Below are 21,586 nucleotides of genomic sequence, written 5' to 3'. Positions count from 1 at the left end.
ATTGGCCAGATGCTGGCGTAAAATAACTCAGTTGTTTGGTGGTGGCTGTGGCGGAGCTTCCACAGATTCAGTAACATTAACAAGTGGTGGAGGCCAGCAGGTGGATAAGGGAGAGGGAAGGCAGGAGGAGGAGAGGCAGCCGCTGGTCCGAGTGTCAGGTGAACTGAACTTCAGGTAAGAAGTTATAACCTGCAGTCTATCTGGGTCGGCAGGTGTAGTTTATTTTCGTTGTGCTGACTTTTTACAGTCAGTTACAATAACTCATACTGCTACTAGCTAGCATGACAGAGTTTCTATACAGCTGGGTGGGTGCTATGATGTTACTGATAGTGAACTTTATTTTATTCATAAGGTTAGTTAGTAGAGTTGCCAACCATCTTAAAAAGACGGAATGTCCCGCATTCACAGAAATTATTACCCTTTTGGTGTTGTCTAGGATGGAAAAAGACACAAAGGTGGATTTATTCTGTCGTTAGCCACACAGCTGCCTCTTCTTCTGTCATTCTCTCCCCTCCCTCTCCTGTTGCTACTTTAATCATGAAACTGATCAATAATCAGCTGATCGGCTTTTCTCTCTTGTTTGTTTATCCCCCACTTTGCGCCAGAACGGGGCAATCGCAGAGGTCGCGCTAAACAACAGCAGGTTTAAGCTTGATCAGCTGTTGTTAGAATTTATTTAATATTAATTTCTAGTATCAGCTGATGTTTGCTGGAGCCACAGCTGTAAAGCTGCTGGTCATGATGTCGGTTTGTATACCTGGTGAGAGGGAAACATGAAGATGAAACCAGGAGATGTCCTTACTGAATCATCAGAGCTGAACAGGTGATGAAGAAACAGGTTTACCTTTTAGGTGACATGAATGAGTTGAAGAGAAGTTATGAACTGTTTCTGAGAGACAAATAACAACAGGATCCTTTTTTAAGTAGCTGACAGCTGGTAACTGTGCAGGGGCGGGTCTAGCAAAGTGTTGCCAGGAGGCCAGGTAGAGCATTAACAGCGAAAGGGGGGCACAAAGAAATACTTTCTTATTCTCATTTAAAATGTCTGGCTGTTATTAAATAATTATCTGAATCTTACAACCAAAGTTTTTATCTGATGTAAAATGTATAGAAATCATGCATATACCAACAAGACTGTACATCACTGTCACAGCAGCGTCTGTTTTCATTCAAAGGCTTTATGGCTTTAATACCTGGTGGGCCGGTCTCTAGTCAAAATGCCCGGGCTGTTTTTTTTGTCCCAGCCCTGGGCACGACACGCAGTGAATTAATCTGAGAGGGTGCATCAAAAAATAAATGGCCCCGCCAGGGGTGCACTTCGCAAATTGGGATTTTCAGGTGTATGGACCAATGTTTTATTTTCTGATCAAACCAGAAATCTTTAATGAGCAGCTGGATTTGTCTCGCATTAACTGGCTGAGTTAATGCCAGTTAATGCAACATCGAAGCAGCTGGAATCCACAGCTGTGCGTGTTCATGGAGCTTGCATTTTCACCTGCTGGACATCACTACCTGACAAGTTTAACTGTCTTCAGAACATTGCAGAGGCCTTATTGACAGTATAAATAAGGCTCTACATATCTGTGTGAGCAGATTTTCTCTCACATGAGTGTCCTCAGGTAGCCGTCTGAATGCTGGACACTCGAAGACCTGTGTCTCTGAGTGGGAGACCAGAGATCATACATGTGTGTCTCTGTATTAACAGACATGCCATATTGGCTTAGTTTATTTTTCTTATCATTGTTGTGAGGAGACCACAAATAGCATTTGCATTTTCTGTTGTACAGTTCATTTGCTGTTATGGAGTTCCTGTTATGGATAAAAAGTCTTTTTTTGTTTCAAAACAGCTGATAACTATTCGCTGATAGCTGCCAACATCTGCAAACAAATATAATTCTATAAAGTGGTTCTATATATTGTGTAACTGTTCATATAGAGCGTTATTAAATTTATTGCTAATGCAATCATATGGCACACTGACTTCTGAGGAAATTTTAAATGGCACTCGCCATCAGAAAGGTTGCCTACCCCTGGTTTAGTCTATTGAAGTAAGCATACTAACACACACTGATTTACAGACTCACTCAAAACACGAGGATGACTGTCAGGAAAAAAAGCCATCTTATACATGTGAAACGCTTGAGTCAGAATACCTCTGTGTTGGGCGACCTTTTTACTGTACATTCTCACAGAAATCCACAAGCGATGCTTGAAATAGTGGTCTTCAGTAAGTCTCTGTGATATAATTTTTTTGTCAGCTTTTATAGTTTGCCATCCATATTTGCATATCAAGCATCTCAGGAAGTTTGACTGAGACTAAAAATAACACGGGATCAGCAAGAAGTGAAACTTCAGTGTTACTTACCTCCCACACAAAAGTTGGAAATTATCTCTTGAGAATGAGTGACATCATGTTTATAACATTTAAAACCAAAGGAATAAGGATATTTTGCAGTTGCTCACCAGTTACTATGACAATCCCAAGCATTTAAAGGAAAGACAGGCTTTTTTGCTTTGGATCTTAATGCTAGTAAAAGGACTTTATTGGTGCATTGGTAATGACTTTTGAAATATTTATTAGAATTTAATAAAATGGCTTTCTAAATACAGACTGCTTATGGTTGAGATCAATCCAGCTGTATTTTGCGGGATGATTCAGCTCTGCTGTTTCTCTTCTGACGCAGTCTGTACATATCTTTGATTCACGACCGGTGATATTTTTGACATTTGTGTCTCAAGAATTTAGAGTATTGTGGAAAAAGTCCCTTTCTGCTTCTCCATGAAACTTGTCTTTGGATGGAAGCATGACATGCTCTAAAACCTCCTGGTTGAGCGGCTGTGTTGACTTTGGCCTGGATAAAACACAGTGGACCAACTGCCAGCAGACAACATGGCCTTCAACATCATCAGACTGCAGAAACTTTACACTGGGTTTTAAAATACCCTGGATATTTACTTTAATCTTCCACTAAACTCCAGGACCTTGATTTCCAGATAAAGTGCAACATAGCATAGCATTGAATCCGCTGGCTGTCTGGCTTGGGATGTTCTGTGTGTACTAATAATAATTTGAGATACTGGATTTCTGATGGGCTATAATGAGTAATCATTTGAAATTTATATTTAAAAAAATTACTGTTTTGAGATGCCCTTTGTATTGGGTTATGTTGACTGCTTCAAGGGTTTCCTGAAGCAGAGGAAGCCAGAGGAAGGCATAATTTGTGTGAAATCTTTTCAAACTTTACTTGACACTGAAATAAATCCATATTTGGGGATTCTAATCTTCGATGTCAATAAGATGCAAACTGTTAGAATTAATTTAAATTCATTCACAAGACCCTTTTATCCAAGAAGCTTCTGCGGGAAAAGTTAGATTAGGAAAATTCAGCTCCTCCTGTTCTAATTATATCCTCTTCCATCATCTTTGGTAGGACTGCCATATCAGCATCTAATTCTGCAGTCTTTCCTGTCATTCAAACGTAAAGTTCACTCACTTCAGTCTTCACAAGTGTACAGAGGTCCTAATGGCACAGATTAAAAAGCAATTTAATACAGGAAAGGGGATTAGAAACACTATGGGCTGCACTTATCCTTAACCTTTAGTCCTGTTCTCATGGAGCCACAATATGTGCAAGATGATAGCATCACAGGCCCAGAGTTAGTAAATTTCCATTAGGGCTGCCCTTCTGTATTCCCACCAGCACATTTAAAGGCATTAGGCATGCTTTGTCAGGGCTGATAAAAAAGGGCCAGCAGTGCTATCGCACACCCCTGACTTGTTTCGGAAAAAGCACTGTTCCATGTGAAGTTTTCATAACCCATTATGATAATCGGCCCAAGTCTCTGAAGGGCAAGGGATAGACCGGCAGATAGATGCTTCTGGGGTGACTGCTCTATAGTCTCTGCATGGATTGAACATTTTCTGTCTGCGTTGCCGGGGCAGAAACTCATTCCTATCTACCAAGAACAGCAGAAGTGATATAGGACTCAGTAAAAGAGGAGGCACATCTAATAGGAGGCACATCTCATAGCATCGGGTTAGAAGGTGATTTTAAAACGAAAGAGAAAAAAATGAGTCCCCATCCCCCTTATAATGAAGAATATACTGTTTTCAGTGGTGAAAACTTAATATTTTCACAAGGATGCTTGTGTCATCCTTTGTTCTTCAGCTTTCCTGTAAGCTTGCTGTGCCTTCAACAGACATGAAAAGCAATAAACACTTTATACTGTTTTGTTAAATTAGTGAGAAGCTGGGACACCTGAATCAAGGAGATCCGTGTTATTTTTTTCTTCTTCTTCTTCTCCTCTTTTGGGCAGCTAGCTGCTCATCTCTGCAGGGGAAAAATGTTTGTCTGACAGGAAAAAGGGCCATGCTGTGCATTAATCATTTATATCTAAATTTGTGCTGCGCAAAGATTCAATTTTCTGCACTTTGTAGGGTCCAATATTGGTTATATGGTTTTATTTATACATCAAAACCCCTTTCATCCATTATTAATTTATTTTTGAGCCATGCGGTTTGGATGGCATTTCTTGAAGGGGAGCTCTTTTTGTGGGAAAACCTCCACAAAAACAGGGCACCAAATGTTTAACAGGAAAAATCCTGCTTTTACTACTCACAAAAACAGGCTGTTCTTAATGAAGAGCTGTAACTTGGTAAGAAGCTATCAGTTTGTTACTCAAGGAAAAACCCTCCATATGTGGGGCTTTGAAACCAGAACTATTGCTATTTTGATTCATGCTGTACGCTTGGACACATGTCCCGCTAAGCACTAAATTTGTCTCCTTTTATAACCAATATTGTTTTGCAAGATCCTCTCGTCTCCGTGCCCTCTCCAGAGCTGCAGTGATGTAACTCCCACATCAATGCTCTATTTAAAGTCTAAACCTGTGCGTCTCTTCAACCTGCTGTCGGTTTTTACACCTTTAATTATTATTATTTTTTTTTTTTATAAAGTTGTGGTAGTATTGTGCTAATTCCTTTGCTTCCTGTTCACAGGCCAATACTGAGCAGAAGAAGCTGAGCCATGCTGGATCCAAGCCCTCCCTCTCTGAGAGCTGTGGCCGACTCCCTCAGATAGCCATGAACACCTGCAAGTACAATGGCGGAGTGGTGAGACCACTAGTGGGCAGCCTGGCGTCCTCGTCGCGCCGCAACCTCGCGGAGCTCGACTCGGAGACGCAACCCTTGCAGACGCTGCACAGCTCTGGCCTGGAGGTGGTGGTGTCCAAGGGCAACGGCGGCGAAGACCCCAGCAAGGCATCCAACGAGAGCTTGGTCAGGGAGGGCAGTGGGCGGGGCAGTGGGCGGGCACCCCAGAAGAAGAACAGGGACATTGGCTACAAGCTCGGCCACCGGAGGGCGTTGTTTGAGAAGCGGAAACGGTTAAGCGATTACGCTCTAATCTTTGGGATGTTTGGGATTGTTGTCATGGTGACAGAGACGGAACTGTCATGGGGGGTTTACACTAAGGTAGGTTGTGCGTGCGTGTGTCTGTGTGTGTGTGTGATGCATGAGTGGGAGCCCTGTGTGTTGTCACTTCTATTGTTATGTTTGAGTTGTGTGGGGTTGGCAGCTGTCAGTTTCATGAAGAGTGATTATTAGCACAGACACTGACGTACAGTATGCAACAAAGCAACTGGGAGTATTGCTCCAATAGAAGTAAAAAGAAGTGTCATGTGATCTGCACAATGACTAATAGACTATTTATTCTATTAAAAGATATTGTCTTTTTGGAACTTGTTTTGTCTTTTTGGGGGTTTTTTTTGCTGGTAGGTCTATTTTTGTCACTACTTAAAAGTTTTAGTTATTGGCATTATATTGGCACGTACCCAAAGGACTGATTCCATTGCTATTGCCATTATTGGCAGAAGGAAACTGGGATAGTGGAGCAAAGCGGACAACAAGAGCCATAAAGATTCATACAAAGAGAGATAAAGACACATAGAAATGAAGAGGTCGGCAAGTGAGAATAAAAGGTGGGAATGAAGTTCCAGGTTTTTCAAACTGCATCAGTTTGTAGGAGTGGCAATGACGCAGCACACTCTAGAGACAAGAGGGACTCTTGAGTGAGGACACTGGCGAGGCAGTGGGTTTTCAGGGTCACTGTGGTGACCAAGCTACCACCCCTTGGCCTGTCATTGTCCATCAGTGTCAAACAGTGTGTCATATATGGGGGAAGAATATCCTTCACTTAGTGCGGCACAAGTCCCACCACATTATTTATTAGACTGTTTACTGTGGAGCTGACACTGCAGCGATATGATAGGTCACAGAGCTGTTTTCTTTCTTCTCTGGAGTCAGTAAAAACAAAGTAGAATAGAAAAGCTAGTGTTTGGAAAATTTAAGTGCATGGTCTGTTGACTGTTCTCAAGCCTTGAGTTTTGAGCTGTCACAAGCGAGGAATTAATCTGACTGAAAACCTGATGAATGGATGCCATAATACTAGTTTCATACTACCATGCACCTAAACACAAAGCACTCTTCCTGACACAATCCCAAGGGGACAAAAAGCCGCCAGGTTTCTCCGACTGGAAGTGAGCTACTGACCTTTAGTATGCCAAGCAAATCTGTACACCACTACAGAGCCATCCCACTTATTTAAACTTCTTTATTTAAAAAAACACAAAAAAACCACTTGAACATTACAACAATGACATTTCTGTAAATAAAAGCAACAAAAGTACAGAGCAGAAAATCTTAACATTATGTTGCTGACAGGCACAGACTGAGATGTTAGGATGATTGCTGAGTGGCCTGCTAAAGTTTACTATGAGGTATAACGTTTGTTACATCACTTTAGCTTGAACATTCACATAACATTAGCAACTGCAAACGTGTGTCACAGCTGATCTCCAGGATAACATAAAGAGAACGACCTTTTGGAGGTTGTTAATATGATCTAATACTTAACTGACTTGAATTCTTTGAAAAAATGTGGATGTCAGTCTTTTAAGAGCTTCACTAAAGTGGAAAAGGCTCGTTTGCATGTTGCTTTTGTAAATCACTTAGCCTATCACCTCTCGGTCATTCTCCTCAAATGCAAAGTACTTCCAAACCCGACTCATACTCTCTGTGAGACAAGGACATTGGAAGGCCCCCTGTCAGTTCTATAAGAATTGCAGCTTTGGCATATATGTTGCCTACATTACTAAAACAAAACGAGCACTTTTGCAGTTTGCAGAATGTTGGTATTATCTGGTCACATAATCTGAGGATGCTGCATGCTCATATGATCGCACATCCTGCTTTATTGTCCTTTTTTTAAATCCTCGTGTACAAAATGTTGATTTAAACTCTTAAGAAAGTGCTCAACAAAGTTCTAGTTCAAAAAATATTTTTCTTGTACTTTTTTTAGGTCAATTTGACTTCTTTCTACAAACAGTGGACTTGTCCCTTACTGGCCTTAGAAGTAATTCTGGTTTAAGGGGCTACTGCTTTTTCTTTGTTGATCTTTTACAGTCAGTCATAAATGAGCTTATAGTAAATAAACCACTTTCTGAACAAGACTTTTTTTCATTGTCAGCAGAAAGAGAGGAACGCAGCATGCATTTGTGAAAATTTTAAAGCTGAAAATGCATAATGAATCATTAATTATTCATATGATGTGCTTGTCTTAATGGGTATTTTTACTTTATGTGTGCAGGATTGGAGTGTGCTAACTGTCATGGTAATCATTATGGGCAATTAGAAGTTTTTCAATATTTTGTGAATGACATACTGAAATTCTTTAAAAAGCATCTATTTTTCCCTTTAAAAAAGGGATCGATTTTGTTTTTGCCTGTTTGTGTCTGTGTGTGCATTTTAATTGTGCTCTTTCTTTCATATGTGTGTGAGGAAGGGTTTGTGTCTCTAAAATATAGTAAGTTGGTGGGGTAATCTATAGGATGATTTATGGGGTTTTAAGAAAGTCAATAGATTTGTCTGTGACTGTTACTGAGTTTTGTTCAGTCCATTCATCATACTGACCTCAGCTGAAATGGAAATGACCTAATGTCTCTGAGCAGCACCGCAGCCTTCCCACATCAGACAGGTAGCATGTGCTGTGGCTGGTCCATTTTTCCATCTCACGTCCCGTCATGGAGCAGACGCTCGCGGCTCAGCAAAGGTTTTCTGAGCCCTGAAGGAGGGAACATGTAAAGAGGCAGTGAGCACTGGGACTTAAAAATCCTTGAACCTCTGGCACGTGGATTAATTGGTTTACTCTGTATTATTTCATCAGGGACTTTCAAAACAATTTCAGACATTAGAATGTCTTGAGAACATGTCGCCAACCTGAGGGGCAAAGCAATCTAGTTGATGGCTAAAAATAATTCTGTAATATGGACCACCAAAGGACAACATATATTGAGAAGCAAGGACTGTCATCTCACTGGCAATTATGAATGATATTTCCACTTGGTTTTTTTAATCGTTTGTCGTCAGTGTTGTTATTGTAATAACAACACTATGATCATTAGCCTGCTGCAGAGCAGCATTTTTACACCATGGTTGTTAAATTGATTTATCAGTTGGCATTTTACCAACATAGAGGGTTGGGGGAGGATTTGAGTAGCACAGGTTCTCATTTTCTAGATCTACGGCCCCCGTGTACAAACGCGTACACACATACAAAGAGCTTTCCTGCGTGAGCATCCAGCCGGCCTATTTATCATCAGCAGTGCTCATTGTGCTGGCCCCCCTGCTAATACCATCCTTGCCTTTTCTGCACCTACCATTAAGTGGAAAGTCCCCCTGTTAGTGCTGGGCTTTGATTAATTGGTAGTTTAGATGGTGGGAAATGGTGTCCATAGATAATATCAGGCTACACCTCCACCTGCAGCTGTATTGTTTAGCAACATCCTGACTGCGCTGTTCGTGAAACCCCATTATGTGGGCTCTTGTTGAGCTTCAGCTAATAAGTAGCGTGTGTGTGTGTGTATATGTGTTAGTGTGTGTTTGAGGGTGCTATGTATAGATGCAGTTGTGTAGTGTTATCTGTATACATATAGCTATACCATAGAGGTTAAAATGACATGTATATATCTTATTATTAAACCTAGAAAATATGAGTTGTGTAATGGTGAACACTCTTTGACTGTAATGTTGTACTCCTATATATGATACTCTATGATGTTTGCACATATTAAGAGAATGGTTTTAATTTTGGTGGCTATTTCTAATTTTGTCTCTCATGTCCTTTTTTTTTCTCACCCTAGGAATCTTCATACTCATTTGCACTGAAATGCCTTATCAGCCTTTCCACTGTTATATTGCTTGGTCTTATAATAATGTACCATGCCCGGGAAATCCAGGTGAGTGCACTGCAGAAAAAGTAACCTTTGTTTATTCATTTACCTTTTGAGATCAGTGTGGCAGAAGTTAAATATTATAAAACCTGATTTTAAAAAGTCTGTTGGGAATTCAATTTCTACTGGCAAAACTACACTAAATACAAATCACTTAGTCTTTTTTTCTCTTTAACTGAAATTGAAGCAGACAGCTCAGTGTAACCTTAAAGCACCCACCCAAAGATAAACTTTTGAAGCTTAAAAAAATGTTGAACTGTAAAAAGTGCTTGATTGAACCACTTCACCCCCCCAACCCGTGTAATTTTGCTTCTAAGGAGCTGGACTTTCTTGTAATTTTTTGTGGTCTTGAGCAATAGTTCTCCAAGCTAGTTTTTTCAGCATTTTTCTTTGGACATTGAAAATTGATCACAAACCAGCCAGACCAGTCTTTGTAGCTGACCTGAAGTTTTTTTTAATTTCTTTTGTAAGCCTGTCCCAAAGATACAGTTTGTATTTTGGCACCAACTAAGTGATTCCCAGTGAGATGTTAACTTTCAACATGTTGTGCATACATTAAAAGTACCTGAAAACTATGACCTTAAGAAAAAAGAAAAAAGCCAAATCTGAACTGGTTAAATTTCCATCATTATGTATGTGGGAAATCAGGAGAGAGGTATAATGTGAGTGTCTACAGCTGACTGTAAAACAAGGTGGAGGCTCTGTCATGGTTTGTACAATGTACAGTCAGACTTTGAGTCACCAGTCCATCTGGAAGCATTTGATTGACAACAGCTAATTTTTCAACATGACAGTAACATCAAACACTGCCAGTGCTGTAAAAAATAAACCTGAATAGAAAAGCACACAGTTTAACACTATCAGTCATGGATTGGCCTCCCCTGAGCCCGGGCCTTAACATTATTGAAGCAGTGTGGGATCATTTTCACAGGGAACGGAACAAAAGGCAGAAACCTCCAAAGATGGGCTTTGAATGTCTTTCAAGAAGCCTAGAGAACTATTCCTGGAGACTACTTCAAGAAATTAAAAGAAAACTGCCTGAGAGAGTTTAGGCTGTGATGAAGAATAAAGGTGTTGATACCAAATATTGACTTTAAAGCTTGTTGGAAGTATACAAACTGTGTGCTGTATTTCCATGTACATTTGCACACATTTTAATAAATCGCTGCACCTATGTTTGTAGCAAAATGTAAAGTAATGAGTACTGTACACGTGGTGTATCATAACTGATAAGAGACAATACTTATTTCATACTGTTTATGAAATATCTTATATTAGTTAGTGACTGCAAAGAGTCATTGTGATTTTGTGATAAAGTTTTTCATTTAATTTTTATTATTACCTTTCACTGAGCCTCAGTCTCAGGGTGTGAAATATTGCTGTTGTCAGAGCCTCTGATGGCTCAGATTCATACAGGATGTCTCGTAGTGTTGGTCCTGTGATACGCATGTAGAAATCGTGAGAGGTCTCACTCCAAAATCATTCACAGAAAATGTAGACAAGTGGAAACAAAACTAAACAGGAGAGAAACAGGACCACAGCAATCTCCAATTTAAGATTTAAACTACAGCCAGTTAAGTAAGTATTGTAAACATTTGATAAAATGACATTTTTATAGATGTTTATAGGTGGAATAGTCAGTATTACGTGTTTGCAATTGTCTGTTTTGATTCAAATCAATAAAATTCCATAAATAAAATGATTAGTTTTTGCTCTATTAATGATTGTGATTATAAATTGTTACTAAATAGTTTACACAAACAAAACTGACATCACTAAATATTGACATTTCCTACAAACCCCGCTGTCTGTACAAAGGCAGTGTAGGAAAACTATGTCACTGTAAACTCTGATGCATCATTAATGCTATCCTGAGTGCGACAATTAGTATTTTATATTGCTAAGAGGATGGTGGAGAAAAAAGGGCAACAGGTAACAATGGGAGATGGACTACTTTGTCTTTCTAAAGAAAGAAAATGACCCAAAACAGGAAGGACCTGGCCAGAAGCAAAGAAGAGTAACCTACATGTGCAGCATATTCACAGGAACCTCTGCAGCAGTATTAGGCTGCATGTTTTGTTGCCACTGTAGAGAAAAACCTATCTTAAATTAAAGCCGTTAACCCTTTAAACCTCAAACCACAAAACAATTGACCGATTTCAATTGTTTTTTTTTTCTTGAAAATGTTGTGTTTATTAAACTTTCTCACAATTTTTGTAAAAATTATGCTTAAAGGTTTATTGCACAATTTAAGTTTTCCAGTGGGGTGGAAAAAAATCACTCTTAAATGACTCTTAAGTTGTTGTCCAGAAACACTGTATTATTTATTTGCAAACAGTAGTCTTGATGAATCTATACAGCTGTTTTCTGTTTTATTGTATTTGAGTTTCTGTAAAGTTTTCCTGGGATAACTAGAACTACTGCCATACATCTCATGCTCCGTATATTTATTATGTATTTGCCCTTAGCTTATTTGAGTCTTAGAGGTGTGTTGTTTATAAATCAAAACATAAGACACCTATGCTACTCTTGTCTGCTAGCTTGATTTACAAAGATCAGCCAAATAAAAAAAAAGAAGAAAGAAAGAAGAATAACAATGATGATCTTCTGCTTGAGAAATGTTGGATTTCTCACAGACAAGCCCAGAGGAACTCACCATCACCATCTCCCACCATCCCAGTATACTGACATTTTTGATCTACACAAGTTTTGGCAGGTGTTTTTAATGCTATGGCTGATATTTGTAGATCAAGTATTGGCCATCATGAGCAGCATCCATGTCTTATGGATCATCTATAAACACACCAATACTATGAGGCCTCATTCAAAGGTCCATGTGGTTGAAAATGTATTAAAGATGTGTAGAAGGAAAAGAAGTTGAGTGTGAAAGGAAATTCTAACTTTATCCAAACTGACCTCAGTCTGTCTTTTCCTTCAGCTGTTTATGGTCGACAATGGTGCGGATGATTGGAGGATAGCCATGACGTATGAGCGAATCTTCTTCATCGTGCTGGAACTACTGGTGTGTGCCATTCACCCCATCCCGGGCCAGTATGTCTTCACATGGACAGCGCGGCTGGCTTTTACCTACACGCCGTCGGTGGCCGACGCGGATGTGGACATCATCCTCTCCATCCCCATGTTCCTGAGACTCTACCTGATTGGCAGAGTCATGTTACTCCACAGCAAGCTGTTCACGGACGCTTCGTCCCGCAGCATTGGCGCCCTCAACAAGATTAACTTCAACACACGCTTTGTCATGAAGACCCTCATGACCATCTGTCCAGGAACTGTTCTGCTGGTGTTCAGTATATCCTCCTGGATCATTGCTGCATGGACTGTGCGTGTCTGTGAGAGGTAAATACAGGGCTGTGAATAATGGATGTTGTTGCTGGGCACAAACCAAAATGGCTGATGCACAATTGCACTTTGTGGATTATTAGACGTCTTCTCTTCCTTCACTTATCGCTTTTGTTCCCACGCGTTTCCGTGCTTTCTGTCCTTTCCCGGAAATATGTGGAATCATCAGAATAGGTTACATATCGATGCCGTACACGTGTGCAGGAAGGCATACGCTAATACGCCCACATACTACACCACTGCCCGCCTATTTAAAAACACCCTTGCACACGTTTCATTAGCTCAGCACTTGCTCCACGACTTCCCACTCCTTGTTTTTATTGCTATTTTAGATGGCTTGTCCATAATTCATGAGTGTTTAATTGTTTGTTTGCTGAATGGTTTGTTTTGATAATGCAGAGCAGCCCCCAGGATCCCCTAACCCGTTTTTCTCACCAAAACTGCGCAACGGGCTTCGTCTCAAGGGGGCACCAATGATTCTCGCTGAAAATGAAAGAGGCAGGGAGAAATGAGAGGCTCTCTTTTTCTTTCTCGTTTGTGCATTTGCATAGGGAAATGAGACATTAATGCCAGCTTTGATGTTTTTAAATTCATTTTTGCATAGATGGTGTGGAAGGGGGACTCGAGTTGCATGGCTGGAGAGTGGGAAAATCTATAGCAGCAGTTCTTGTCAAACCCAATATTTTAGTCTACACGTGCTACACCACAAAAGCTAAACATCTCGTCAGAGGAAGGTCTTTCTTTTATTGCTGCAGCTCATCTTGCCTGCTTTTATTAAGTACCTCCCCTCCCCCTCCCGTACCCCTGCCCCCTAACTACCCACATGTTAACCTGTCACTAACCACCCCCCTTTACACGCCCTTACCTTGGGATCTTCATGGCTGGTGGATTTAAAACTCAAAAACTTTCACACCAGCTCCTCTGGAGCACAGAGGGAGGCCAGTGAGGTGTCACAGGCATGAGATAACCTCAACCCAATGATAAATAGACTGGTTCCTACATAGCGCTTTTCTACTCTACCTGAGCACTGAATGCGCTTCATGCATTGGTTGAAAAAACACAACATTAAATTTGCACATGATGACGTCTCCATAAAGTTAAGTTGCACAAAGTCTCTCTATTATAATTGGCTATATGTCACATTTTTGCCATCATTCAGTCTTTAGCACCTCATAAAAGGAAGGAGTCATTTCATTCAAGGCTGGTAGAGGAAAAAAAAAAACTACATGGGTTTAGTTTGGATTTCTGAACTTAAATGAATAAGGAGGTGAGAGGCACAGAATCTCTAGAGTGTGGTTTGGTTTAAAAATGCACAAACACATGAGCAGGGCATGCTATTAATCATTTAGCCTCAGAATAATGTGTCCAGATGGGTAGATTTGTGTCTGTATGTCTACGTCTGTTACTATGGATGGGTGCACTTTAGCATGCACATGAAGGTTGTGTGTGTGTGTGTGTGTGTGTGTGTGTGCGTGTGCATGCGTGTGCGTGTGTTTGTATAATGTTTTGTTGTACTTTCTATTTCCCCACTATGCTGCTCCATAGGGATACCATGTGAGTCCTCGTTCTCTAGCCGTGGAAAACCCAACTTATCATTTTTTTCACCGAGCTGGCGCCACTGCTGCCCTGAGTGGGGTTGGAGGGTGGTGGGGAGCGGGGTGGTGGTAGCGGGGAGAAGGGGCAGCTCCTCTGAAACAAAATTGACCGATGATCCTTTCCAAACCCAGTAGGTCAAACGGAGAATTAGGAAGGGCCCTCTAGTTGGCATGAAAGTGGCACAATTCCTAAGAGATTTTAGTGGCTGTAGGAGGACAGCAGAGACCTACAGTGTGAGCAGCACTTTGAAGCAAGCGTCTCTTTGCTAACTGTTGTGCATTAGGCCGGTAGGAGCTGGAGGAGGAAGTTTGTATAAAAATGGAGCAACTCCTTCAAGTCACCTTCACCAGTCTGCCAGAGGGCAATTTGTCTTATCTCATTTTTTCTCTCTCTCTCTCCTTATGCAATTGTTATAGATCCATACTGCAAAAAGATGTCTTTTTAGCAGCAACTCCAAAGATTTTCGAGGACCAAAGGCCTTTCTGTTCTTTGTGTTCACACATTACCATCTCATTATGTGTCTCCCCTCACAAAACTAATTGAACAGTGTTATAGTTTTCCACAGACTTTTGTTGCTTCTACCCAAAAGATTGTTCTGCAGAGATGAAGACACTTTGTCCTCTGTTATCAAAATAAGGCCCGAGTGTGCAAGAAGAGAACGAATGTCAAGTCATTTCGTGTATTTAGCTGAGGGCACTTTTGTCTGGGCTGCGTGTTACTTTTAGCACAGCAAGATTCTGAGTGAGAGATACGTGAGTGGCGTAACTCAGTTAGAGGGTAAATGAGAGCATTGCTTTCCATTGCTACATGTGTTAACGGAGACATCTTTTAAAAACAAGAGTTTGGTCTCTGCCGAATGCGGCGTCTCTAGTTTTTGTTTGCCCACGTGAGCCGAATGTCATTCCCCTTCCTCCTTTCTTTTAGTAAACATTGAAACAGCATGCGAGTTTTCATGTTTACTTATCAATCCCATCATTTCAAGTGAAACCACAAAGTTGAAAAAAAGAAGAGGCGCTTGTTTCCCAAAGTGCTGTATGTGACTTGTATCTGTTAAATGCGCCGTAACACTGTCACATTGACCACGCTGCGAAGTAAATCAAAGGGCAGTACGGTGTGAGATTGGACGAACACGGAGTCTACCTGGAAAATGCCTAGATGGGGGGAATGAAAGACACACAACCAGAGGGACTGAGAGAGGGTGGAGATGGGAGAAATGCTAATGTTACAGTAGATGGATTTAACACTGGCCCCCTTTCCCATCTTTCTTGTTACAGCCCATCCTCAGAGCTAACCTACCTCAACTAAGCTCCTTAACTAAGCTCTTTTGGCTTCTCCCTCACTACCAAAGACACCTCCCTCCCTCTCTCTCTTACTGCTGACTGATCCTTTGCAGATCTCCTACTGTACCCATCTAACGTGGCATGCTTTGCAGTTTCTCCTCATCTCTCCCCACTACTGATTCCTTGTCCCTTTGCCTTTCCTTATCCATAACAAGCAGGCCTAATCCAGCCCGAACTCAGTTACACACTTGCATGCATGCCTTGCCTGTCTCCCTGGTTTCTCACTCCTTTTTCTCTTTAGCTGTTATCTAATTCTCTTCCACTCCTGTTCTAACTTTGTTATCTGAAACAAAACGCTCTATTTCGGGGCAATGCGAGGCTGCTATTTCTCACCTCGCATACTCCATTCAGGGCCTGTAGGCTACGTAAAAGGCAAGAAAGTTTAGCTGACTTTCCCTTACAGCACAGCACCAGATTATCAGGCTCAAGATACAAACAGCGCCAGCCAAGACAGGTTGTCCGAATGTTTAACTGGAGAAATGCATACCAGAGCAACTTGAACTTTCTCACACCAACCACATGTTTACATAAAATATTCAAGCAGGCTTTGTAACTTTACAGTTTCCAGGCTGTGAGCTCAACCAAACTTATACAAAACCGAAATGTTGCCGTTCCTTTGAGTTTCTTACAGTAGGTTTACATTTATAGTCTGATGCTGCAATGTGGGCAATGTAAGGGAGCCTCTTTGATTCGACGTGGCTACTATATTCACCAGGGACAGTTAGATTCTTCATTGTTTCACTTGATGTGACAGCGTGCTCGCTCTGCTGGCCTAGTATTGATTGTAGCCTATCAGCGCATGTAAGCCCACAAGGTAAATTTGCATAATATGTGATAAGCACTGGGACAGGTAAAAGACTGACATGCAGTAACATAAAATTAAGTTAGTTCTCTGTTTTTCATCAGTTACTGTCTCTCTCTGCAGTCTTGATGCGATCATATGCATTCAGAAATGATTTTCCGAAAGACAAAGCAGCGGTGGATTTGCTTCTACCAGTTTACACATGGAGTTGTTATCCTGTCTAGGAGATCCTCCTGCTTGTTTCAGTCTACTCTTAGAAAGGGAAAAGTCTGATTTGGGGGAACGTCAGCTCCACTGACTCCTCCTATTAATGCCTCACTGGAAGAACAGACTCACTGCTGAGGCTTCTGCTCTGTGGTTCTCACGTGTGTGAAAACAAGTAGTTTAATAAGCAAAACTGAAAGGTTTCTTTACAGCTGCAAAAAAAGGGACAAAAATAAAATAATGACCTGATGATTAGGATTTGAAAACTTGAAAACTTCACAATCATTTGGTAGGTCTGTTTTTTTGTGTGCACCTAAAAGAGTTAAAAGTGTAATGTTAAAGACAGTCTCTGTGTTGTGTGCAGAAGTAAACCACACATTGTGGAAGGCTGAGTGTACTGAGAAGATTTGAAACATGAAAGAAAATGTTTAGATGTACTGAGTTGGCAGTGGAGGTGGAGTGGTAGTGTTTCGGTGTTTCTGCGTGTCCCATGATGGTTTAATACCCAGAGTGTGCATCAGAGGATGAATGAGTTACTTCTTGGAAAAAAAATTTAACATTTACATGGAAACTGTTTTGAAGTGCTTCTTAGCTTGAGCAAAACAACTATTGTTGGAGTTGAGAATGTAAAGTGTGTTACTGGGCTTGGAAGCTTACTGAGGAGCTTTTCTAGAGGTGTCTCTATCCTAATTCAGTGAAACATCTGTGATGGATTACTGTCAATCTGATAACCTTTGATGTAAGCACACACTCCAGCTCTGAAACATTAAGATTAAGGGTGTCACGAATGGAGTTTCTTGTCTGTAGATTAGGGAGGACAGTCCCAGCATAGCACAGAGAGACCTGACTTCATGAAAGGAAAGACTGACTGTAGTTCTCAGGTTAATTACGAAAGTTTGCAAGGGCGCACACACAACACTGTAAAGGGCTTAGGCCAGCTGACATTATTTACTTCATTATTCATAATTGACTGACTTGCAGAAAATCTCTGCAGTTACAGCATACTGTTTGAAAGTTTTCTCACTGACCCTGTAAAAATAAATTTAAAAATGTAGATGTGCTAACACACTCTGAGCATTTCTGGAAGCAGAGGCCCAGAGAAAGCCTCGTTGAGGGGGGGATAAAACCTTGAGTCAGCAAATCCAAAGAGCTTTCAGTTAAAAATAAAACATTTTAGTTGGTTGACAGTAGTGCAGTAGATTTAGGTTAATTCTTCTTTAAAGTGTGTGCATTTTTGCACTGGCACTTTAAAATTCATTTTCTTCCCTGCAATATATATATAGAGGAAATCTAACAGGTACTTAATTTAAAGCTAATATCCAGTTTCTGCAACATGGCGAACCTCCATGTGGTTTATATTTCGTGCTAATTGACCGAAGCACAATTACATCAGATCTTGTGAGACCGCCACTCCTCTGTGTTTGATTTCCTGATGACAGGTCACTGTGACATTGAGCCCCTTGACTGCTCAAGTGTGTTTAAGAATTCATTTGACAGAGTTGGATTTGGGCACAAAGCCAAGAGGTGAAGATTGCTGCAGATTCGTCTGCATAATTTCATTTCATGTTTGAATTGCATGACATATACTTTCATATAAAAGCTTTCTTCATTGTACACATTACACAGAAAGCAGTTAGAGAACTTGGAAATCTATTTTGTTCCTAAGCTGTTTAAACATGGATATTATAAAATACATGTACACAGCCACCCCAGTGTAAGAGGTGATATGCATGAAGGAGCCCTACAAGGGTACAACACTGTTGCCGTCCAGGTAATCACCTGCCTCTCCACAACATGGAAGCTCCTCTCAGATACTGCAGCAGGCAAAATGTATAGTCAATACATGAGCACACTTCATAGTAGCTTTGGAAATAACACCAATGGGTCAAAGCATCACCAGGACTCCAAGACCAGGCAGAGCAACCTGAGAACCACCTGGATGCCCCACATATGGACACAGATTCCAAGCACACCAGATGTCTCTGTTCAGAAGAGTACCGACCTAGTAACAGCTAAGATACTGCATAGGACCCTCAAACTCCCAGACCTGAGGACCCAAGCTTGAGGACCGCAAACATCACCCACCAGGTGGTGAGAGGGAGATGTATATAATGTGTGTATATGACCACAGGCCATAAAAGCAAGAAAACACAAATAAAGATTTAGAAACTTTCAAAAAATTGTTTCACATTGAAAAATATTATTATTCATTAGGCAAATAACAAACTTTAATGAATTAATATTTCTATAAATTTGAGCTGTTACACTGAAATTCTTTAAGAAGGAATTAATCAAATCAAATAAAAATTTCTGTTCAGGAATCCAAGTAGATCACTGTAATTTGGCATCTTAACAACTATTTTTTATTTTTATTTTTTTTTAACCAGTACATTTGAAAATCTAGGTTAACAACAATAACACCAACATTAAAATATTTCAGTCAAAGAGCTTGTGCATACTGGTGGATTAACCATTACTGAAACATAAAAACAATTTTGGTAATTACCAATACAGTTAATTTAGGGCATAAACTTTACAGTGGGTTGAGTCTAAACTGCATAATAATAAAACCTTCAGAATTTTTAAGTTTTACATCTTTTTAACTAAAACGTGTTCCATGTTCATCACATTAGATTGATAGCATGCTAACATTTGTTAATTAACCATAATTAATTCTTTCACACATTTAATCCATAACTAAATTTTACCTAATCGTGCCATTAGAGAAAACTGAAAATCTGGTCTTGTAAAGTTTCAAAAATCACAAATCAATCTCACGTTGGTGCCACAGGAAGAATCTGGGATTTTAAAAACTCTGTACTGTATTGCTTTGAACTGTGAAAACTCGCACCATATTTAAAGTGGACTTATTATTCCGATATTATCATACCCAACTCCATATTTTAATTCTTGGACTCTGCTTGAGTAGCTTTGCATAAATCAGTTCAAAATAATCCATATATAGCTTACACTGGGACTCGGTTCAGCCCTCTGTCTGAAAGAAGCAGTTTTAGCTCCTCTCCTTCAGAAGAACATTATCCAAAGGCCATCCTCCCTTCTGGTTGAGTGTTTGAACACCAAGTGGGTGGGAATACTGTGCTCACAGCCAGAGCTGCTCAACTGAGATGACCATACACCTCCTTTCTCTCTCTCTGTCTCTGACTTGTACTTTTAGTTCATAAAGAACTAAGAGCAGAAGAGCTCTTGGTAAACTGAGCCTAAAGGTACAAGAAATCCCAAAGATTCAAAAGCCTGAGCTTTTGTCTCGTACATGGCAATTTAAAAAAATATTCAGCCATGTTAAATTTGTAATGTGATCCATTTTTCTAGCACTATAAATATGATAAAACATGTAAAAATACAATATGTCCCCTTTCAATTTCAGCAATTAGCAAATGTACAGATGTTTTTTAGTTTGCTGTGCTGCTTTGCTTGCTTACTTTTGTGTATTGCTGTGCTGTAAAAACACTGCTAGGTTTGCAGTTTTTCAAAGAAGCTGTCATTACTTTGAGTTTAATCTGCTCATGTTTATTGCAACTAAAACCCCTCCCCCCGCGGAGCATCCCGATGTATTTGTTTAAAAGTCATCACAGCAGTGTTCAGATTAATTTTTTGGCATTCTGACTTTTTTTTTTTTCCATTTATTTTGCCTCGATTGAACATCTGGACAAAAGTGGTGATGTGCTGTTACTATATGAAGGTGATGACTTCAGAATGTAAAGCACGAGCTTTTCAGTGTGAACAAAGTGCTTGGCTCTTTGCTTCGCTGTGCCGGCTGACTAAAGAAGGCAAGAAACAGAGGCAAGGTTGATGTTCTTCCTCTAGCATGTTTGAAATCTAAATATTGTTGTACTATCGGGTTTTGCAAGTGTTTTTTAATTCATTTGTGCATTTTAGGCGCACGAAGCACAGTAGTAACTTTTATGTGTGTGATACCTTAAAAAGCGCCCTTGTTCTGAAGGAAACATCTGTTAAAATATTTCGCGTATGTGAAGGAATCCAGTTCGAAAGGAAAACCTGAGTGTATGTGTGTGTGTGCATGTTGGCAAGGTTAAGTGCGCCTCATTCACATGTGATCCATTCTTGCTACTTTATTTATAGAGAGGCTGTGTTGTCAGCCTCTGTCAAACATCTACAGACAACAGCAGCTGAAAAATGAAGTGATTCCATTCGTGCACATAAACAGAGAGCATAGCCATGTTGGGAGGGAAAAGGCTGATTAGACTACACCGATGGTGATTTGAACAGGCCGATATAGTCATTCACAAGCAATTGTTTATCTCGTTGCTGGTCAGCTTAGTTAAAACACTGCGACTTGAGACGTTGCCTTATCGGTCTTGTGTTGTGGTCATCACACTGTCTCGCAGAACGAAGGCCTCGGTGCTCTTTTGGATGTAAATGACGGTGTTGTTGCATTTGATGCTGGATAAATAATGTAATCTGTAAAACGTTTGGGTAATTGATCCAAGAATAATGCATTTGCTGTTAGTGTCTGTCAGGGAGAATTTAACCAGGGGGGATTACAACTATCTGCTCTGGACATTATATATGTCCTGTCCTGGAACAAGTTGAAAGTGGTGCCAGCTCTTCTCCATGCTATTCCAAAACTTGACACAGTATATTGAGAGCCTTAAAACGCTATTGATTTGCTCCCATTTCAGCCTCTGTCTCTGCTCCAGTACTGCTGTCTTCTGCTCTTTTTCAGAGAGCTGAAATATGTGCAATGAAATGTCCACCAACAGAAAAACAGGCGATAAAAGAGAAAGCAACAATGCCTCTTTGCATTGTTGCCAAGCATATTTATAGGTCATATTTACAACAGAGGCGACCATATTGTACTGCAATAAACTGTTCACTGTGCTGAAAGGTGCAGCACATTCCTGCCTGCCTTGGAGACGTGACTCATTCTCTGCATGCCTTGATGACAAAATGAATGAAATTAACATACTAGTCACTAACATTGTAGTCACTTGCAATTACAATATTTAGCCAGCTG

General features: G+C 40.3%; 1 protein-coding gene across 2 annotated transcripts in view; it reads left to right on the top strand.

Annotated features, from left to right (window-relative positions):
- Window positions 1-21,586, top strand: part of kcnn1a (potassium intermediate/small conductance calcium-activated channel, subfamily N, member 1a) — a 63,660-nt gene that overhangs the window by 27,916 nt on the left and 14,158 nt on the right. For both annotated transcript variants that reach the window (XM_005721046.1, XM_005721045.1), the window contains exons 2-4: window positions 5,000-5,473; window positions 9,199-9,294; window positions 12,227-12,645. In XM_005721046.1, the coding sequence (XP_005721103.1) occupies window positions 5,000-5,473; window positions 9,199-9,294; window positions 12,227-12,645 (989 nt within the window). The remainder of the gene's footprint in view (window positions 1-4,999; window positions 5,474-9,198; window positions 9,295-12,226; window positions 12,646-21,586) is intronic.

The sequence above is a fragment of the Pundamilia nyererei genome, unplaced genomic scaffold, assembly GCF_000239375.1.
Source record: "Pundamilia nyererei isolate P.nyererei 1_Seehausen unplaced genomic scaffold, PunNye1.0 scaffold00004, whole genome shotgun sequence".
Classification (NCBI taxonomy): Eukaryota; Metazoa; Chordata; class Actinopteri; order Cichliformes; family Cichlidae; genus Pundamilia; species Pundamilia nyererei.
The sequence above is the reverse complement of the archived record's forward strand: the minus strand, read 5'-3'. Positions and strand labels throughout refer to the sequence as shown.